Source organism: Talaromyces amestolkiae, assembly GCF_001896365.1.
Source record: "Talaromyces amestolkiae strain CIB chromosome Unknown scaffold1.1, whole genome shotgun sequence".
NCBI lineage: Eukaryota > Fungi > Ascomycota > Eurotiomycetes > Eurotiales > Trichocomaceae > Talaromyces > Talaromyces amestolkiae.
In genome coordinates, this window is record NW_024468037.1 from 3,196,487 (window position 1) to 3,216,531 (window position 20,045).

The 20,045-nt window shown below is 45.8% G+C and overlaps 9 protein-coding genes across 9 annotated transcripts; 4 read left to right on the forward strand and 5 right to left on the reverse strand.

The window, feature by feature from the left end:
- Nucleotides 1–90: 90 nt before the first annotated feature.
- On the reverse strand, nt 91–1,218 carry BHQ10_001050 (uncharacterized protein; the record flags this gene model as incomplete). Its single annotated transcript, XM_040873044.1, has 2 exons — nt 91–1,006; nt 1,058–1,218. 2 exons carry the CDS (start codon nt 1,216–1,218, stop codon nt 91–93), a joined length of 1,077 nt encoding a protein of 358 aa, XP_040729555.1.
- Nucleotides 1,219–1,725: 507 nt separating this feature from the next.
- On the reverse strand, nt 1,726–2,773 carry BHQ10_001051 (uncharacterized protein; the record flags this gene model as incomplete). The annotated part of the gene is made up of 2 exons (XM_040873045.1): nt 1,726–2,250; nt 2,315–2,773. 2 exons carry the CDS (start codon nt 2,771–2,773, stop codon nt 1,726–1,728), a joined length of 984 nt encoding a protein of 327 aa, XP_040729556.1.
- Nucleotides 2,774–3,081: 308 nt separating this feature from the next.
- BHQ10_001052 (uncharacterized protein) lies at nt 3,082–5,464 on the forward strand (the record flags this gene model as incomplete). Its single annotated transcript, XM_040873046.1, has 3 exons — nt 3,082–3,450; nt 3,504–3,610; nt 3,706–5,464. The coding sequence occupies 3 exons, from the start codon at nt 3,082–3,084 to the stop codon at nt 5,462–5,464; spliced, it is 2,235 nt and encodes a 744-aa protein (XP_040729557.1).
- Nucleotides 5,465–5,593: 129 nt separating this feature from the next.
- Nucleotides 5,594–6,691, reverse strand: BHQ10_001053 (uncharacterized protein; the record flags this gene model as incomplete). The annotated part of the gene is made up of 4 exons (XM_040873047.1): nt 5,594–6,290; nt 6,346–6,424; nt 6,487–6,502; nt 6,557–6,691. The coding sequence occupies 4 exons, from the start codon at nt 6,689–6,691 to the stop codon at nt 5,594–5,596; spliced, it is 927 nt and encodes a 308-aa protein (XP_040729558.1).
- Nucleotides 6,692–7,143: 452 nt separating this feature from the next.
- On the reverse strand, nt 7,144–8,151 carry BHQ10_001054 (uncharacterized protein; the record flags this gene model as incomplete). Its single annotated transcript, XM_040873048.1, has 1 exon — nt 7,144–8,151. One exon carries the CDS (start codon nt 8,149–8,151, stop codon nt 7,144–7,146), a length of 1,008 nt encoding a protein of 335 aa, XP_040729559.1.
- Nucleotides 8,152–8,711: 560 nt separating this feature from the next.
- BHQ10_001055 (uncharacterized protein) lies at nt 8,712–10,433 on the forward strand (the record flags this gene model as incomplete). Its single annotated transcript, XM_040873049.1, has 4 exons — nt 8,712–8,856; nt 8,953–9,937; nt 10,008–10,216; nt 10,273–10,433. The coding sequence occupies 4 exons, from the start codon at nt 8,712–8,714 to the stop codon at nt 10,431–10,433; spliced, it is 1,500 nt and encodes a 499-aa protein (XP_040729560.1).
- Nucleotides 10,434–12,068: 1,635 nt separating this feature from the next.
- On the forward strand, nt 12,069–12,644 carry BHQ10_001056 (uncharacterized protein; the record flags this gene model as incomplete). The annotated part of the gene is made up of 1 exon (XM_040873050.1): nt 12,069–12,644. The coding sequence occupies one exon, from the start codon at nt 12,069–12,071 to the stop codon at nt 12,642–12,644; it is 576 nt and encodes a 191-aa protein (XP_040729561.1).
- Nucleotides 12,645–12,898: 254 nt separating this feature from the next.
- Nucleotides 12,899–13,978, reverse strand: BHQ10_001057 (uncharacterized protein; the record flags this gene model as incomplete). The annotated part of the gene is made up of 1 exon (XM_040873051.1): nt 12,899–13,978. One exon carries the CDS (start codon nt 13,976–13,978, stop codon nt 12,899–12,901), a length of 1,080 nt encoding a protein of 359 aa, XP_040729562.1.
- Nucleotides 13,979–17,166: 3,188 nt separating this feature from the next.
- On the forward strand, nt 17,167–19,484 carry BHQ10_001058 (uncharacterized protein; the record flags this gene model as incomplete). The annotated part of the gene is made up of 7 exons (XM_040873052.1): nt 17,167–17,344; nt 17,402–17,642; nt 17,700–17,958; nt 18,017–18,607; nt 18,676–18,829; nt 18,885–19,162; nt 19,242–19,484. 7 exons carry the CDS (start codon nt 17,167–17,169, stop codon nt 19,482–19,484), a joined length of 1,944 nt encoding a protein of 647 aa, XP_040729563.1.
- Between the last annotated feature and the right edge of the window lie 561 nt (nt 19,485–20,045).

The window sequence follows — 20,045 nt, forward strand, 5'->3', positions numbered from 1 at the left end:
TTATTAATCGAGAAACTCATTTATTCAATGTTGGAATCTTGGACCATAGATCTCAATGCAAGATGAAAATTTAAACAACTATAGATGCACTTAGGCAGAAGCTGCTTCAAACGCTTTTCTGTTAACAGGGGTCAAAGGCTCCCCCTTGAAATTTCCATCCTCACCAACGACAGCTATAATATTCTTCATCGCATTCAACTCAAAGTTGATTCTCGTCTCCAACGCACCACCGCCAATATGCGTCGTCAAAGTCACATTCTCCATTTTTGCCAGCACGGGCGAAACTTGGGGTTCGTGATAGTGCACATCCAGTGCTGCAGCCGACAGATGGCCGTTATTTAATGCTGTTATAAGAGCATCTTCGTTAAGTACTTGGCCACGGGCCGTGTTGACAATTCTGCTTCCCGGCTTCATGAGAGATAGTTGCTTGCTTCCAATCAAGTCTTGGGTATGCTTGTTTAGCGGCGTGTGTAGTGAGATGCAGTCGGCGACTTTGAGCAACTCATCCAACGATGAGTGATAAGTAGTTTCCAAGGCTTCCTCTTCAGCTGCCGGTGCGCGAACAATATCGAAGTAGTGAATCTTCATGCCTAACGCCGTTTTTGCTTTATATGCCAACTTCTTGCTAATATTGCCAAACCCGACAATACCTAACACATGATTTCGTGGGTTTCGTGATATAGTAGCAATCACTTTATGTGTGGCATTGAATGTTTCAACATCTGCAGTCCGAGCTGCTATTTGCGAGCGCGTAAAATTTCGGAAGACGCTGAGTACCATGTACAATGCGGTGTCGGATACGGCTTCGTCTGACGCGCCAGCTCCGTTGGCGTACCAGATCTTTTGAGCACCGAGAAGGTCGACATTTGCCCAGTTGAAGCCGGCGCCGGCAGAGGCGAATATTCTTACTGAAGGGGGGAGTAGAGGGATGAGTTCAGAGTCCCATTGGCCCATGAAACCGCCAGTTTGAAAATGCGGCCGGAATATAGCTGAGAAGGTGCCGTATCTTCCTCTTGTAAGACTTTAGATATAGACAGAAAGTTCGGGAAGAGCTTACTTTTTCGATTTCAATGCTTCGATGAACGACTCTCGGTCGGTTTCTGTTGCTTGAACGACATTAAATCGTGAAGCAAACTCGTGCTCGTAGAAATCATGGTTATACTTGATTGCGTCACCAATGTGAAGCACGGTTGGTTTGCTTGAGCCTGCTGCTCCCATGACTACTATGTTGTATGAGGACTTTCCGATATAGACTCTCGAATTATCATCGAGAGCGACAGCTGGTTCTTTTTGTAATTGCAACTCCAATTAAGTCAGCCTTCTCTACTACGATCTGTTTGGAGCTTTCCCAGAATAAATTACAATTGAGACTTTACCCCTCGCGGAACTTTATCCGGCTTCAGCATGCGAGCATGGCCATCGGAGAGAAAGCCGCCATACAATTGCTCAGTTTCGGCCCCGCGGTAAAACAATCACGAATCTAGTTATTCCAAATATTGTGACGCTTTTGTTGATACGGCTTGGGKACTTTCATGCATCCGAGAAGATTTATACATTTCGCTTCAGATGGAACAATGAACAATGACTAAGGTCATGGTCGGCGCTTTTGTAACCCTTGTCCTTTGAACCTACGAGCATCTACTGCCTTCAAGGATATTAATTTTACCGAAGTCACTCGGTCTTCATTTTGAGGAATCTCTATATAATATAATACTGTGTCTAGTATCATGCGCCTAATACATCAGGCAGTGTCTTCTCATAAGCTGCAAGTTCGGCCATCGACTTGATAGCCCATTCTTCTCGATCCTTCTTTGCAGGCTGATATGGTTTGCGGGGGTAGTAGACCTTCTCGCTAATACCCATATCACGACCATTAAAATAGTATGAAGCAAATTTGGTGAGCGCGATGCCTTCTTTGCACACTTTCTCCGCCTCTGCGACGACTCCTTGCAATTTTCGAGCCTCTTCTGTCTTACCAGCTGCCCACAAGTTATATAAGTGAGATGTAGATTTGGGAAAGACGTTGCCCATGCCAGTGACACAGCCCACTCCTCCGCCAATAAGACAAGGAAGAAGCCAGTCGGATGACCCGGCATAAACACTGAATTGTTCAGGAGTATATTGATAACTGAGCCGGGTGACCTTTCCCGCGTTACCGCAGGTGAGCTTAGTGCCGACAATGTTGGGGTGTTGCGCGAGTTCGGACATCACGTCTGAGCTCATATCGACACCATTTGTGACTGCAGGGAACTTTGTAATCATAATCGGGACAATTAGCTGGTTGAAAAGAAACGCGATAAAGAATACAACATACGCTGTAGATGACAACAGGTATCGGGCTGTTATCAGCCACCTCGCGGTAGAAACTAAGGATAACATCCTTCGTCACAGCCTTCGCCCAGTAGTTTGGTGGAAGTAGCAGCGCCCATCCCGCTCCAGCCTTTGCAGCATCCTCGGCCAACTGAATTGATTCATTGGTAGAATGTCCGGTGATACCAGCAACGAGAGGATAGTTGGGTACTCCGAGATCAGTAGCCGCCTTCTTTGCAACGCGAATCAATTCGATACGGTCGTTGGGTGATAATAAGACTGCCTCAGCATTTGTGCCTGCCAAAACAATTCCATGGACTCCGCCACGAATCATGTGCGAGAAATGTTTGTATGCTGCATCGAGATCAAGCTCTTGTCGCGGGGTGTCTTTGAATAGCGAGATGACGGGGACATAGACGCCCGGAGGCAGCTGTTTAGCTTTTGCGGCCAGAGCGGAAGGCATAGTGGGTGAAGTTTCATGTATGTAGTAGATGGAAGAAAGTTGTGCCAAATGTAAGAAAAGACCCAAAAGAAGAATGTCTTTAATACCTTCCCCAAGCGGAAAAGCCAAATGCGGGGAAGTCGGAGGAAAGGCCGATACGACGCCAAGCCTGCTGGATGAAAAGGGATTAAATACTCGCGGAGACTCTGCCGGTGCTTCTCCATCGCTTTACCGCCCGAACATGCCTCTTCCTCTTCATCTTGCTTGCACTGCGTTATTGCATCAATCGATCCATCGCATCGTGGAGATCCTATCGGGTTAATATCATCATGGCTCCCAAACGGCAGCGGCTCCAGGCCGACCCTCCTCGTGGAGGCCAACTTTCAGGCACACGGGGGGGCTCACCGCCAGATACAGGGCCATCGTCATCCTTCAATGACGCGACAAGAGGGGACCACGGCTTTCTTCCCCAGTTGCATGCCGATAACACTGCTACTGTTGTTTCTGCTAGTCCCGGTACTAAGATTGACATCCCTAGCGGTAATGGGCTCTCTTCGCATACCCACCAGCAAGTGCAACCGGCTGAGACGCCGATGTCTGCTCCGGCCCGAAATAGCAGTAACCCGGCCAACGTGTACGGCTCCTTACCAGGCATTACACGCAAGATTACTGCGTGTGCGGCTTGCCGGAAGAACAAGGTTGGCAATGACTTCTAATTGTCGCGTGCTTTGCTCAGCTAACGGGGGCCTAGATCAAATGTGATATGCCCGCGAGTGGGCCTCCGTGCACTCGGTGTCGGCGGAGATCACTCTCGTGTGTACTGAATCGAAGCTTACAATCATTATTGGAAGATACAAAGTGAGTGCTCGCTTTTTGCATATGTGAGCAGATGGCTTGCATGCTGCGACGTAACAGTTTTAGCAACAGAGACTAATATGATCACGTTCCGATAGAAACACGGATAACCTCAAAACAGACATTCAGAATCTTCATCGAACGTTAGAAAGAGTCTGTAACTACCTAAAACTTGACAATCCTGAGCCTCTGTTCAGCATTAATGGCGACCACCAAGCTCCCCCAGTCAACCAGGCCCGGTCGGATGACCAGGCTGCCAATGACACTGAAGGATGCGAAATTTCTCCGCCGGAGTCACCCTCTGCTTCGCATGCCCCAATCGACACATTCTTAGGAATGGCAAAGATGGGGAAGCCGCCATCTAGTGCCGGCTCGCCGCAGAACAGAAAGCGACCGGAGCTTCTGCGAGAGGATCTGATCAGCAGATCAATCATCTCGACTACCGTTGCGCAAACTCTATTAGATCGGTACTTTACGCGGCTAGACCATTACATATACGGCACTGCTGGCGGATTATATGACATTCAGAAACTAAGAAAAAAGTCACCATCGTTACTCGCAGCAATATGCACTGTGTCTGCGTTACATGACTCGCATGATTCGCAAGTGTATGAGATCTGCAATAGAGAGCTACGTCAACTGGTTTCACGCTCTATGTTTGAAAAGCGTGATATCAATCACATCAGAGCTCTCTGTATATCTTCGTTTTGGTTGGCGGATGCATCTCGTATATTGTCAAGTGATGCTATCCGCCGCGCTGCCGACCTGCGCTTGCACCGATTGATTGATAATACTTCACCATCACCTAAAAACGTACCTCAGGGAAATCATCATCCACCCGAGATAAAGATGACAGACCGTCTTCGGTTATGGTATTTGCTGTTCATTTGTGACCAGCATCTTTCTATACTGCATAATCGTGATGCTTTGCTGAGAGGAGATAGAGCAGTGAATATAGATTGGGAATCTTACCTCAGCCATCCAGATACCACGCAGGACGATATTCGTATCCTATCCCAGGTAAATCTACTCATTATCATGAGCGAAATGCGAGACACTCTTGGCGGAGATTACGAGACACAAGTACCTCAAGTGCTGTTCAGCCAGATCAACAATTACGCTCGACGGCTTGATCGCTGGTTCAACAAGTTCTCTCTTCTATTTCAGCCAAATCAGCAAATCGCTAATTTTCCGAGAAAGGGTCTTGAGTTGCATTATCAATTCAGCAAGCTGTATCTCGGCCATCATGTTTTTCGGAATCTCAATGGCCAGTCAGTGCCATCGCATTACCTGACGGCAGCGGTGGCAGCACACGACGCCGCAGTTTCTATATTCGACATGATTTTAACCGATACAACGCTACATAGCAGCTTGGTCGGTATGCCGCACTACTTTCACATCATGATTGCCTTTGCTGGCAATTTTTTGCTGGAGATCTGCAAGAACTATCATGATCAGCTCAGCATACGAGTACAGAACGACTTTGCTCTCATCGAGCAAGTTCTGGGGGTATTCCAAACTATTCCATGCTTATCCCAGCATCCCATCCATCGAATGACACTCGGTTTGGGCCGGAAGCTTTATGACTGCGCAGCTAGTGTTGGATTGACTGCAGATATTACACGGCAAAATGCCTATGGCTTTGGTGACGTATCCCATCAATCTCTAATGCATGGTGGTGCAGGCGGCGTTGGCGGTTCAATGGGATTGCAACACGATCAGTCGGAATACTCTACAATGGGTGGCCAGCCTTTGTCTCAGCTGGTAGCAGCTCAAACGACGCCTGACGAGTTCTTTTTATTTCCGGATCTGAATTTTGGGTTTACGGATATGACTGCCATGATGGGAATGGAGTGATATGAAAAGAAATGTTATTGATGTTGATTCTAGCGATTAAATGTATGCTATTTGTTTCCCGGTTTCGCGATTTATGTGCATAAACCGAATGCAGCCGATTATGGCCACCAAAGTAATTGAAATTGACATTCAATCTTCTAGGTCAACGTCCGCATCGTCGTGAAAGATGACGGTGCCCCAATCAGGTCGATTAAATCTCTTTCCCTTTGGCCTAGCCAAGCTATCAATCTTCTCCATCTCTTCCGCAGACAAGACAAAATTACCATGCAGATTCTGCTTAATCCGCTCCACATTGACACTTTTCGGGATAACACTCCATCCCTTCTGAATCCCCCAACTCAACATGACATTAGCTGTTCCTGTGCTCCTTTTCTCAGCAATCTCCTTGATAACATCCATCTGATGCAAACTACGCTCGCTAACCGCCCCACCCAACGGTCCAAAGGCAGTCTGATGGATCCCCTTACTCTTACAATAAGCATGCAACTTATTCTGCGGAAGCAACGGCTGAATCTCCGTTTGGTTCACCGCCGGCATAATCTTGGCTGTTTGTAGTAATTTCTCAAGATTGATGGTTGAGAAGTTTGCGACTCCGATTGCTTTGACTTTGCCGGTTGAGAGTAGGGCTTCCATTTCGCGCCATGTGTCTCTGAAATCCCAGCCTGTAGCGTGCACTTTGCGGTTTTCTTTGCCGTAGTCTTCGGTGGAGGTAGAGGGGTCGAGGCTTACGGGCCAGTGCATGAGGTAGAGGTCGACGTAATCGAGACAGAGGTCTGAGAGGGATTTGTTGAGGGCTTCCTTTACGCGGCGGTGATCAGAGGACCATCTGATTTTGAGCACATCAGTAAAGAGCTGCGAGAGAAGGGACATATGTTCCTAACAGTTTGGTAGTTACGAAATATTCTGATCGAGGGACTTTGGTCTTTTTGAAGACTTCGCCTATTTCAGCCTCATTGAAGTCTGTTGAACATAGTCATTAGTCCCCATTGATCATTCAAAATGCAATCTCTCTTTAGACATACACAGCGGCGCACAATCCTGATTCAGTTAGTATGTTGGTTGAAGGGATACCGATCTAAGATGTATACTAACAAAGTGTCTGTAACCTGCCTCAAAAGCAGCTTCAACAGCCTTTGCAACTTCTCCTGGTGGTGATTTCCATGTTCCGAATCCAACTGCAGGAATCTTCGCGCCGGTGTTGAGGGTAAAGGTCTCCACGGCTGTCATTTTCGCCACTTTTTTGAAGATACTCTTCTTCAAGGTTTTTTTGTGTATAGCAAAGTAGATTAGAGCAATATATATTACTTAATAAAGCAATTGAAACGCGGGGAAAGGTATCAGAAAATACAATACGAACCGACTATCATCTTGCGCTATAACAGCCCTCAGGGGGGGTAGCAAGAGTCGGAAAGAACGCCGATACCGTTCTCGGCAGGGGTTTCGTCTTCCATGTGGGAGACCACCCCGTGCCGACGTATCATGAATTTACTCAATAAGAGGATTTTAAGTGTTTAATCTCTAAATGATAGCTGTTAACTATGATGGGAAAATCCACAGAACTCTTCAAGCTGGCGACATGATCAGTCACGATAGCGATGTCGATCGATCTCATGATCGATTACATAGGGACCTATATGTCTATACAAATACACAGCGGGATGTGGAATCTATGTATCGATTCATAACTTTTTCGGTGCGTAGTCTTCCAAGTATTCCTTTATCGTCTTCACAAGATCACCGTCCTGCTGGAATCCAAGCTGAGTCGCACGCGAAATATCAAACTCGGCGGGCCATGAGCCAACAATACTCTCAACAGAGCTATCCGGAACCTCCTTGACGAGTTTCCGCACCTCCTCGCCACCAACCTGTAGCAAAGCGTCTAGCATCTCTTGAACAGTTACTGTGATACCAGGTAGATTGACTATTCTCGAAGATCCTCGTGCCACGACCTTGTCGAATGCTTCTGTTGGGATATCTCTGGCGATAATGAGGTTCTTGATAACCGTCCTCGTCGAACAAACCCACAAATTCAACGATGTGGGCACGGGTAATTCACTCTCTTCACCTTTGAATGGCTCSCGAAGGATACCAGAACAGAAGCTAGACGCTGCACCTGACGGCTTACCAGGACGAACAATTATCGTCGGTAATCGCACAATTCTACCATCAAGCAGACCCCTTCGCGAATAATCATTCAAAAGAGTCTCTCCCATTTGTTTTTGTGCTCCGTAAGATGACTGCGGTAGCGGTATCGTGTTCTCGGTGACTTTCTCTGGTTTTAATGGATCCGCTGGTCCAAAGACTGCAAGACTCGATGGGAATATAACTCGAATACCAGGTCGAACTGTGCGCAAAGTGTCCATCACATGCCTCATCGAGTCTACATTGACTTTTAACCCTAACTCGAGATTTGCCTCTGCGGCACCGGACATGATTCCATGGAGAAGATAGACGTGTGTAAAGGCTTTTGATGAGCATAGTTCTTGACATGTTGTTAGCGAGGTAAGATCTGCAGCGAGGGAATCGATCTCGGGGGATGATATAGGGTTGTTTTCGCTCGATGGCACAGGTGGCTTCATCACATCGGTCAAAGTGATTGATGAGACTTGAGTATCTGACAAGAGCTCTTTAGTCAGGGCTTGACCGATAAAGCCGCCCGCGCCGGTAATGAGGATTTTCATGCTCATTGTTCTGGTCGTGAGTGATGTCAACGAGATGTACGAGTTGCAGAAGGGTCGTTAGATGGTGATATCACCTTTTTAAGCTATTTATTCAAGATTTGAACCACATTAAACGTATTGAATGCACGCAATTCACTTAACAACGTCCTTTTGGACGTTGAACCCTTAAGTTGGAAAATGGTTGGCGACGATTGCCGACTCGGGAAGGTATCGCTGTATCGGACCAACTCCGACAGTATGCGGATACCTTGCCGGGCCCTAATTAACCGGGAGTCCGTCCGTCTTCCAAATGATCTCCATAGTTGCTTGCTTCTCCATATGGGGGAATAAATGAGCGCGGAAGAAAAGGCTCCACACCGGGGTGTAGCTCTTTGTCTACAAGTTTTCGATTTGGGTTGGCCAGCAAAGTATCGTATTTTCTCGAGAATAAGGTACAACAAGCTATTAGAAATCCTTTTTCCTGTTCCAGGTACCGACTTCAACACTTGCTGGCTTTCATCAATCTTCTTCAACCGCGAAACACGCCTTTTTGTCCACGATATTGCGCCTTTTGGAAATTACGTGGGATGGCGGCTGCGGCTTTAGACGTAATTGTCATTTCTGGTGAGGAGTTACGAAAACATCGCACGTCGAAAGACTGCTGGATTGCTGTACATTCCAAGGTATACGATGTAACTGAGTTCCTTGAAGAGCACCCAGGAGGATCAGCGAGTAAGTTTTTACTGATCATTCATCGAGCTGCTCCAATCAATTTGTGATACCTTGACAAGAGATTCAGGCAGAATAATAGAGCTGATATGACCACAGTTATTCTGAAATATGCCGGTGCCGACGCTACACAGGCGTATGACGAAGTCCACTCTCCAGGAATCATACACGAGACTCTAGCTGGAGAACACTACAAAGGCCAGATCGATCCTTTTGACACTCCAAAGGTGGAGGAACCGGTAAAGACTACCACAAATGTTGAGCAGGTCAAGGTGGCCGAAATCACAGCAGTCAAGTCCGAGATCCCACATCTAAGCACCCTCTTATCAGTTACAGATTTCGAAGCTGTCGCCCAGAAGAAGTTTTCAGCAAAGACATTCGCATTTTACTCATCAGCAGCCACCGATCTCATTTCACATCGCGATAATATCGAAAGCTATCGCAGTTTACTGCTCAGACCGCGCGTGCTTCGCAACGTCAAGAATGTCTCGATAAAACGCCGTATTCTGGGTTATGAGAGTAGTGCACCTTTCTTCGTCAGTCCCGCCGCAATGGCAAAACTAGCACATCCAGATGGAGAACTAGCGATCGCACGAGCTTGCGCAGAAGACAACATTATACAAATTATTTCCAATAATGCTTCCTACCCTCTACAAGATATCGTCGCAGCAGGAAAGCCCGGCCAAATATTCTTCTTGCAGCTTTATGTCAATTCGGAACGACAAAAGACGGAGCAATTACTTAAAAAAGCCCGTGAAGCTGGCATCAAAGCGATATTCGTCACAGTAGATGCTCCTATTCCCGGAAAGAGAGAAGCTGATGAACGAATCTCGGCAGAGAATTTTGTCTCTGCCATGAGTGGAGCGGTAGCCACAAACGACAAGAAAGGAGGTGGTCTTGGTCGAGTCATGGCTCAGTACATCGATTCGTCGTTGAATTGGGAGGATTTGGCTTGGATAAAGAGGGTTTCGAGATTGCCTATTTTCTTGAAGGGAGTGCAGACAGCCGCTGATGCAAAATTGGCTGTTGAATATGGCTGCGCGGGTGTTTTGTTGAGTAATCACGGAGGCAGATCCTTGGATACGTGAGTCTCAGCCAAATGATCATTACGGTATGGAGTTGTGTTGCAATCTTCAGTTTACTGACAATCGTAGTGTACAACCGGCAATTGTAACATTATTGGAAATCCACAAGGAATGTCCAGAGGTCTTTGGTCAGCTAGAGATCTATGTTGATGGTGGTATTCGACGAGGAACCGACATATTGAAGGCACTCGCACTAGGAGCTACAGCCGTTGGTGTTGGTCGACCATATCTGTACTCTTTAGCTTATGGTCAAGAGGGTGTCCAGCACTTGACCGAGAGTGAGTTGACCCAAAAACACTTTCCTGATGTTTGCTGTGGCTGAATTGCTTTATAGTCCTCAAGGATGAACTTGAATGCACGATGAAGTTGGCAGGAATCACAAACCTAGACCAGGCAAATCCTGGCATGGTTAATACTATCAAGTTGGAACATCTCATTAGGACAGGGGGGGAGAGGCATCCCTGGATTAAATGGGAGCCAAGGTTTAGACTTTAGTTACCTAGGTAGGTAGTAAGTAGTGAACAAAGCACTTTTTGTGTCTTCTTGGTCATTGGCCTACCTGATTTGTCGGTCGCATTTTTGACACTGCTTCTTCGATGATCAGTGAAGCGGACATTTTACAGATTATAGGCTGTTTCATAACATGTAACATATATTTTTAGCATGAGAAAAAATTCGCATAGAACGACTGAACTCTAGATTGATGCATTCGAATGAAGCTAATGTGTCAATGCATCTATATACGCCAATTACCACAAGACTTTGCTCACCGGTACTTTGGCTACGGATACATTTGACCCATTACTGGATCCTGATAACCGTCGAATACGAGAAATGATATTAACAAGTTGCGTTAACATGCGGATGATCTCATAGCTTGTCTTTATCATTTCTGCAAGAAGCTTTTTAGGCCCGGTCTTGATAATTCCGCGAGAAGAAGCAGATCTAATTGTTCCATGCTGTGCTACCTTGGGAACGCCCATTACTTGACAATACCTCAAATTTTACCTGTCACATTTGCTAAGTGAATCTCACCACCACGATGACACAATATCCCTTGCTGGAAAAGTGGGGTTGTCAATAGATCTACATTATTGTACGTACGCAATGACGGCCGCCTCTGTGACATGAGAGTATTATAGACAACCCAGGCTATTGAATACTTTTCAATCACTTTCTATTATACTGCCCGGAGTTGAATAGATGCCAATATTATAATAGAAAATGAATGCTATTCTTCTATTTGGCATGTGCGCTTCGCTGCTGTTGTTACATCATGTGAGAAGAACAACCGCCACAAGTTTACCACTTCCTCCAGGTCCCAGTATACTTCAGATTATATATGAATGGATTCAAGGCAAAAAGGATATTGCTCAAACATTTCAGGGATGGAACAAACGATATGGACCTATTGTGTATGCCAGGGTTGGTGCGAAAAGATTCATTATTCTGGGATCTCGTCAAGCAGCGCAAGATCTGCTTGAGAAAAGAGCTGCGATATACAGTTCAAGGGGCCCATCGTTATTCCTCGACAAATATTTACACCAAGGGCTTGCATCCGCTTTCATGCCCTATGGAACTCAATGGAGACTTCATCGTCGGCTGCACGCCAATCTTTTAAGTATCAAAGCTTCAAAGAGTTATGAAAAGCTTCAGGAGTTTACAAGTGGGAGTTTGATGCATGAGTTTCTGTCTTCAAATCGCTATTGTGATATATTCTATCAGTACACTTCGAGTATCATGTATACTCTAGCATATGGATGTGGGGAGAATGGTACTGTCGATGACGAGAACAGTCACCACAGAAGACTACACCAGATAAATGATATGGCGACATTTATATTGCAAAATGCATCTTATGGGACAATCTTACTTGATACTTTTCCGTTTCTCGACAGAGTTTCTGCAAGATTGTGTATGGATTGGCGGGAAAGGGCCCGGGAACTACACCGTCAAACCAAAAATGTATATGTCGAATGCGGAAACACAGCTCTTGAGTCGAAAGACGCTTGGAATTGGAGCTTCGAAGCAAACACCCAAAGAGGAAAAGGGGGTCAGACCGAACTCACATGGGAAGAAATGTGCTATTCAATAGGCGAACTCTACGTGGCCGGGATACATACAACAAAGATGGTCCTAGAGATATTCGTAGAGATCTGCATTCAAAATCCAAAGGCAGTCAACAAGGCCCGAGCAGAGCTAGATTCGGTGATAGGACCAAAAAGACTTCCCTCGTTTAGTGACAAGGACAATTGTCCTTATATCAACGCCTTCATCTTAGAACTTCTCCGCCGGCATCCCATCTCTCCATTCGGTGTTCCGCATATGGTGACCCAAGACGATGAATATATGGGTTATCGAATTCCAGCGGGCACCATTATTGTCGCTAACCAGATGGGCATGAATATGGATGAGACGATCTTCGAGAATCCTGAAAAGTTCGAATCAGACAGATATATGCAAAATGTCGATCTTCCCCATCCGGCGACTTTTGGATTTGGTCGCCGTCAATGTCCGGGACACCATATTGCGCGGGCTAATCTATTTATTGTAATTTCGCGTTTATTGTGGGGATACGATATCCACCAACATGAACAAGCCGACACGGATAACAAATTTGCTGTTTCGTCAGACAAAGCTCTGTTTGTTGTTAGAAGTGACGAACATAGAAAGACGATCGAAAACGCGGCGGTGGAGGAAAAGTAGGAGGAGTACTGTCTGTGGAGAGACCTTTTGATTTCGGGGTTGCGCTATCATTTAAGTCATTCAGAAATGTCTGCATTCTGCTTGGGTTACCTTCGGGGAGTCAGTTGTTGGCAGGAATGGTGTGGTGTACCCGGTTCATGGTAGTACGTCGTTACGAAGGTGTCCGGTCTTCGACGAGGACATTTTTCATTTCAAATTCTTGTTAAAATTTCCTGAAAAGCATATGTATGTATTTAAAAATCTTATATCTATGGTCATGATTCTAGACTCTTAAGGCCATCTCGGACTCTGGGCAACACATGACGACCATAGTCGATAGCATCATTGAGGTTGTCGTAACCACGAATTGATATAAGGTCAGCACCAAGCTTGATATAATCCAGAATTGAATCTGCAACAGTCTGAGGCGACCCAACCAAAGCCGTTGATGCTCCACGCGCATTCGTTGCAGTCACAGTAGGGTACCACAAAGCTCGATCTTGTACCTCCCCACGAGCAGCAATTTCAAGCAAACGTTGAGAGCCAACGTTTTGCGGAGCCGGTGCAACGGCAGGKACCTTTCCTTGCCCGTTGGCTCGGTTGGTAGTAAGGGCATCCAGTGTGCGGTGCGCCTTTTCCCAAGCCAGCTCATCGGTCTCAGCAACAATAGGCCGGAACGTAACCCAAATACGAGGCCGATCAACGCGACCTGCCTTTTCTGCCTCGGCATAAATACGGTCAATCTGCTCCTTTGTTTCTTTAAGAGGCTCTCCCCAAAGCCCAAAAATGTCACCAAGCGAGCCACCGATCCTATATGCCTCGTCGGAAGAACCACCGACAGATACGGGGATTGTCTTGTTCACTGGACGTACTCGATTGCTGAATTGTTTGAATGTGAAAAATTGACTGTCCCAGTCGAACGGTTCGGCGGATTCCCATGCGCGACGCAAAATCCGGATATAGTCCTCGAGACGGGCATAGCGCTGATCTTTGGTCAGGAAGTCTCCCTCCTTTGCCTGTTCGACGTCGCTGCCCCCCGCAATAAAATGGACAACCACGCGACCCCCACCTAGTTGATCGAGAGTTGCCAGTGCCTTGGCGGCAACGGTAGGAGGAAGCGTATTCGGACGAAGTGCGATAATTACCTTGATTTGTTTGGTAACGGCGAGAATCGTCGCTCCGATGGTAAAGGGATCATAGGAAGATGAGTCGTAGGGCACTAAGGTATAGTTGAAGCCATAATCATCCAAATTTCGAGCATATCTGATAAGATAATCACGGTCGATTCCAGCATTTGGAATTGGATTAAGCTCAGTCGATGCGTTGGGAAATGTGACGCTAATGAACTCCGCCATGTTGATTTTGATCTTTCAGCTATATCGTCTATAATTTCTAACTGAATTCCGACTCATTTGATGAGAAATCGCGGGAATTTATACTCTGTCATTGAGGTCGATCACGAGCGGATGTCAAGAATTGCGTCTTATCACGCAATTCAATCTAATCTTATCCATCTAGGAACATTAGCATTTAGTGCTATAGCTTATGTTCAGAGCTATGATATTAGACTATTAGGTAAGCGGGGTCTAGGAAAAGCAATTTGCTTCTTATTCAGGAAATTCCTCAGAATGCTGGATTCGGGGTAGACTTAGGGCTAAGGGTTTCTACGGTTAATCCGAAGGCAACAACCGATGTTAAGACGAATTCTTCCAGACGCTTCATCGTTTGGAAGAAGAGAAGATCGACATTCTCACGGAGGCTTCTTTTCCTACTGTCTCTTGGGAGACTAAATTTTAACATGTCAATGACGAACCTATACTACCGTAGAATGGCAACAAGAGTTGTAGGCATTATCAGATCCAAAAGAAACTCAACCAAGCCAATCATAATAAGTCGGCTTCGTCGTTTCCCAGCACTCGAAAGGCTTAATCCACCAAATTCCCGTGTGGAAAAGAAAAATTATGAAATAATTATACGACGCGATGTATCCAGGCCCCAGCGGCTCGATATCACCCAGACTGTCTTCGAACCATAACGGCCCAAGGTCAAACCAAGAATACGAGGTGAGTACCTTCCAGATCCCGTGTAGAAGCCGCTGAGCAAGGAGCGCGGGACCAGGGTACAAGACTAAAAAGTAGAAGACTGCTGCAGCAACCCATAGCGCCATGGTTTCCAGATTAGACACTGCAGTCTCAAGAAAGTTTAGAGATGTTTTCGTGGTAATTGCCGCTTTGCTCCCTGGGCTAAGTGAACATAGAAAAATTGTCCAAAAAAAGTTACATCCTCCGATTATGAAGCCGAAAACAAGAGACATGTAAAATGTAGCCGGAGGGATAATTGTAAGAGATGTTCTCACAAGTTCGTCAGACATTACATCGGGGGTTTCAAAATGCTTTCTCCACGGCCTGCTGAGGTAAATCGCGCGCGAGCGCTCCTGTGCAGTAAGTGGCCGTTCAGCAATGGTGACCATCAGAATCTCGATGGTCAGCCATGAAACAAAGTAGACCCAGCCTGCAACTTGGGTGAGTACTGCTCCAGATCCTCCAACAATAACAAGCTTAATTGCCTGAAGGACCATTGGAGTCCAAATAAAGAAACGGAAAGAGGGGCCTCTCTCGAAGTCATTGACGAGATTAAGATGTTCTTGAAATATTCTGTCGCAGGTCTCATGGTATCGTAGTTGATTTTGCAGCTCTGAGAACGGCAGCAGTCGATATGGTTTTAAGGAAGTCGTAGTAGCCTCGCTTTGCTCTCCAGTTGGTATCTGTGAGATATCCCTAGAAAGCGGATAACCATCCGAATTTTGACGTCGATCAGACAGCTGAGTCCGATCTCGAGTTGGATTTGCATTAAATGACGATGTATCAGCACGAATATAGGTTTCGGCCGTAGGAAGTAGTTGACTCTCATCATTCGTAGCGTCTCTTGTCTTCTGCAAAAACTCTTTGATCTCATGGGGATGCCATGAGTTGCCTACCCGGACCGCCATCAGAGTATGACAAATGACTCGAAAAGGCACCTTCTCCCATAAACTGAACGCGATCCTCTTCCATATGATACAAGACTCCAAGATCGCAAAAACTGGAGTCAACCGCCACATACGCCCAGAGCGATTCCACATAAGACACCCGCGCGGGTGAGCTATGTATCCAAATATCAGAGCTGTAAGTGTGAAGAAGGCACTCCCAGCAGACCAATTGGCATCTGTACACAGTTGTGGTGCCGTCGTCGGTGTTTCTTGCTCTTTATTATTGCCTTCATTTGTAGTGCGGGGTTGAGTGACCCAGCTAAGGAATGTAATCCATAGAAAGAGGACCAGGAAAATTGAGGCAATGAGGGGCCTCTCGTATAATTTGCGCATAGTCCCGACTATTTGATAAGGTATTAACTGGAAAGGAACATACTAGCTTTTTTTTTTTTTTTAGACAAAACATAGAACGAAGTGGTTACTGCCGTTCAAAGCCAGGCAGCAACTAGTGAACCTATCGTGCTAAATTCCCCCCAACGAGAAACGCGCGTGGCAATACCTAGCGCACTATTTCTTTCGACCCTTTTACGGCATTTTCTCCATTGGATGCTGTGCAAACGAAATTCAATATTCAATACTGCTCCCAACCCATTCTATGTCTCATGGTATCTTCATCGTCATTCTGATTCTGCAAACCACTGTCATGTTTTATTATGCTTGTCATTGTAGCACCTTGTCATTGTAGCACCTTCTAGCTCTCTAATCTTAGCCCTCGTACCGCATTCTATCTAGAACATCAGGAAGTTCAAGTGCTAGGCTGTTGATCATGTCGCTTTTCTGAAAGGCATTAATTGGCTACTGAAGTAACATCTTTCAGCCCAGTATTGGTGAACTATATCGGAAACATCCAACTGCTTAAGCGGGGATCTCGATGCAAGATTGAATCTTCTCGGGGTCCAGCTCATGCGTACAAAGTTATACAGAGTTTACAACAATCATGAGCACAGACCGACAACTACATTCTCGTCCGAGTGAAGCTTACGTTTAGCTTAGCCTAGCAATCTTTCGACTGCCGTTGGCCAATATGGTCTAAATTGCTCTTTTGAGAGAAAGAAAAGCGCCCCACATCATCGCCGACAGGATGGTCGCCGACAACCATTTCAGCCTTGTCAGCCTCAAAGAACCGTTTAGACTTAACAGTTTAGTGAACTGTTAATCTCCATTGGGCTGCGTGATACGAAGGCCAGGAAGCCGAAATAAAAACTTGGCCAGATGATACTTGCAAAATGCTGTTCTTGAAGCTGGTTTCTCGCCCGACACCAAATCGGGGATTCATCAAACAGATGCACCGTTATTATGCTGAGTAATTTGGAATTAATAGCCGATGGCTTGGCGGTGTCTATAGTCATGGAAATTTATCAAAGTAGACAGATGTAACTTGCGAATAAAGATCTATATATTATGTTGGACGTGTCCTACTTGATGCAACTCTCCAAGATCCAGTCAAGGATAATCCAGCACTGGTTGACACTTGCCTCTGACCAACAACTGAAGTCTTGATAACCCAGTCTCAAGATGAACTCAGAAAGAGACGGTCCCTCAGACATTGAGGGACACAAGACTGAACAAGCTTTCCTCTTGAATGATACCGTACCCAGTTTCTCATGGCAACAACTAATTGTCACGGTCAAGGACCGCGAAACGAAAAAGGCAAAGGACCTCATCTGCGATGTGAACGGTAGTGTTGAAAAGGGTAGGTTGAGAGAATGATAATCCTACTATCATAGATACTAATCTCAATGACAAACAGGAGAGCTCATGGCCATCATGGGCCCATCTGGCTGTGGAAAGACAACCTTGCTAAACCTCCTCGCTCGCCGCAACCCTACCTCGAGTGCCAAAGTTGCGGGGAAGACCCTGGTTGGTGGTTCCGACATTGACACTGCATCCTTTCAACACATCAGTTCCTACGTTGAACAGGAGGACACCTTGATCGGATCTCTGACTGTGGAAGAAACACTCAAGTTTAGTGCAGAGCTCTCGCTTGCTGGGTATGTTACTATCTTGGAATACTACCAGGCAGCAACTACTTACACAACTCCGTATAGGTCCACTTCCAGAGCCGAACGTAATGATAGGGTGCAGCTACTATTGAAAGCTTTCGGTATCCAGGAACAAGCAAAAACACTGATCGGAACACCGATCAGAAAGGGTATTAGTGGAGGACAGAAACGTCGGCTTAGTGTGGCGAGCCAATTGATCACGTCACCAAAGATTCTCTTCATAGATGAACCGACAAGTGGTCTAGATTCTACTGCCAGTTATGAGGTTATCTCGTATCTCAAGAAGCTTGCCCGCAGAAATAATGTAAGCCTTGTACCCGACAGTACTTAAAGATACATGCTGATGGTGTACAATTACACAGCTCATCGTCATAGCCAGTATCCATCAGCCATCCACTTCCACCTTTGAATTGTTTGATAAGCTGCTCCTACTCTCCAAAGGAAGAACATGTTACCTTGGTCCCACCGCCGCAGCCCGAAACCACTTTGCCAACATCGGTTATCCCTTGCCAATGAACGTCAACCCTGCGGAATTCATTCTTGATATTGTCAGTACAGACTTTTCGCGTGATGATGAATCTGGTGCATATGGCGAAAAAAGAAACTCTAGTCAACCTACCCGAACGGCAATTGAACGGCTTGAGTACATTCAGAAAAGCTGGCAGGAATCAAAACAAGCACATATCACGAACACACAAGTTATGAATACATCTGACGAGAAGGACAAATATAGGCAGATGAAGCATATCGCTGAAAGTGCTGCAAGTTCTCGGCCAGCTGTCTACAGAATTGTGTTTGTATTGCTTCATCGCTCGTTTATCAAGAGCAATCGGGACGTCATTGCGTACGGTATTCGAATTGCTATGTATCTCGGTCTCGCAATCATGATGGGGACTGTATGGCTACGACTACACGAGTCTCAGGAGTATATCCAACCTTTCATCAACGCTATCGTGAGTTTCTCTGCAATTCATGCTGAGTCTATGTTCAAGGGTTTGTTCTCTAACATCTACACTTCTAGTTCTTCGGCTCAGCCTTCATGTCCTTCATGGCAGTCGCATATGTACCAGCATACCTCGAAGACCGCTCGATATTCGTGAAGGAACGGGCAAACGGCTTATACGGAGCAGCTCCCTTCATTATCGCAAACTTCTTGATCGGTCTGCCTTATCTATGTAAGCATACCTCTCAGCCCAATGAATTTACCTCACCCGGACTAATACCAGACAGTTTTGATTTCGCTTCTTTTCTCGATCGTTGCCTATTGGCTCTCCAACTTCCAGCCAAGTGCCGTCGCGTTTTTTACTTGGGTTATGTGGCTATTCCTCGATCTCGTCGCTGCAGAGTCGCTCGTCGTGCTCATGTCATCCATCTTCCCAATATTTGTCATCTCATTAGCTCTAGTCGCCTTCGCGAATGGTCTATGGATGAGTGTAGGTGGTTTTTTGGTCACACCGACGATTCTGAATCCATTTTGGAAATATGTTTTCCATTACATTGACTACCAGGTGCGTGCTAACTCTAGCCCTAATCACGACTACCTCCCTCTTTGAGCTACGGAAGGTATGCTGACAAACAATGAAATAGGCATATGTCTTCCAAGGAATGATGGTCAACGAATTCTCCCGCCGAAATTACTCCTGCGGCTCGTCCTGCCAATGCATGTACCAAACCGACCTTGCATCACAATGCCAGATTCGTGGCTCCGGCGTTCTAGAGCAATACGGGTACGCCGAAGGTCGCACAGGGAAATGGGTTGGTATTCTCATCGGAATTATTGCTGTTTACAGATTGTTTGGTTGGATTGCTTTAACTCTGAAGCGTACCTAGGATGGTAACATTGATACTGGAATTAGGGTTTGACTCGGGTTTCCTCCCTTTTTTCTCCCGTCTGCTTGGTTTGCTGCCATGATTTTAATTTGAAGGTGTTGTTCAGCTGACCACATTTTGTCCTAAAGTTTTTGTTTACAGTATGTTATCGATAGATAGGTTTAAGAACAATATATAAGATTTGATAAATTAGAATCTTAAGCTTACATTTCCACGAAATTATATCTCACAAAAGACACAATTTTAGACATTTTGGTGGAACATGCAAACAAACAATGAGATCCAATCAATAGATATGTGCATGGCCTCGGTAGAGTAGAATAAGCATTCAATTATGTTCGAGATTTTCCTGAATTGCAAACGAGAGCAATATGCCTATGTTCATACGCGTGTCGTACACCATTGATTTCCAAATATTGCAAAACATCTTTACAGTGCCGCAGCCAATTCAAGACAGTAATGTAAGCAGAAGGTTAAATACTGTTACTGTACGTGGTGAAATGAGCGTCCTTATATATCCTTCTACATATTCTTGATCTGTTCCAGTATTTCAGAGCGCTG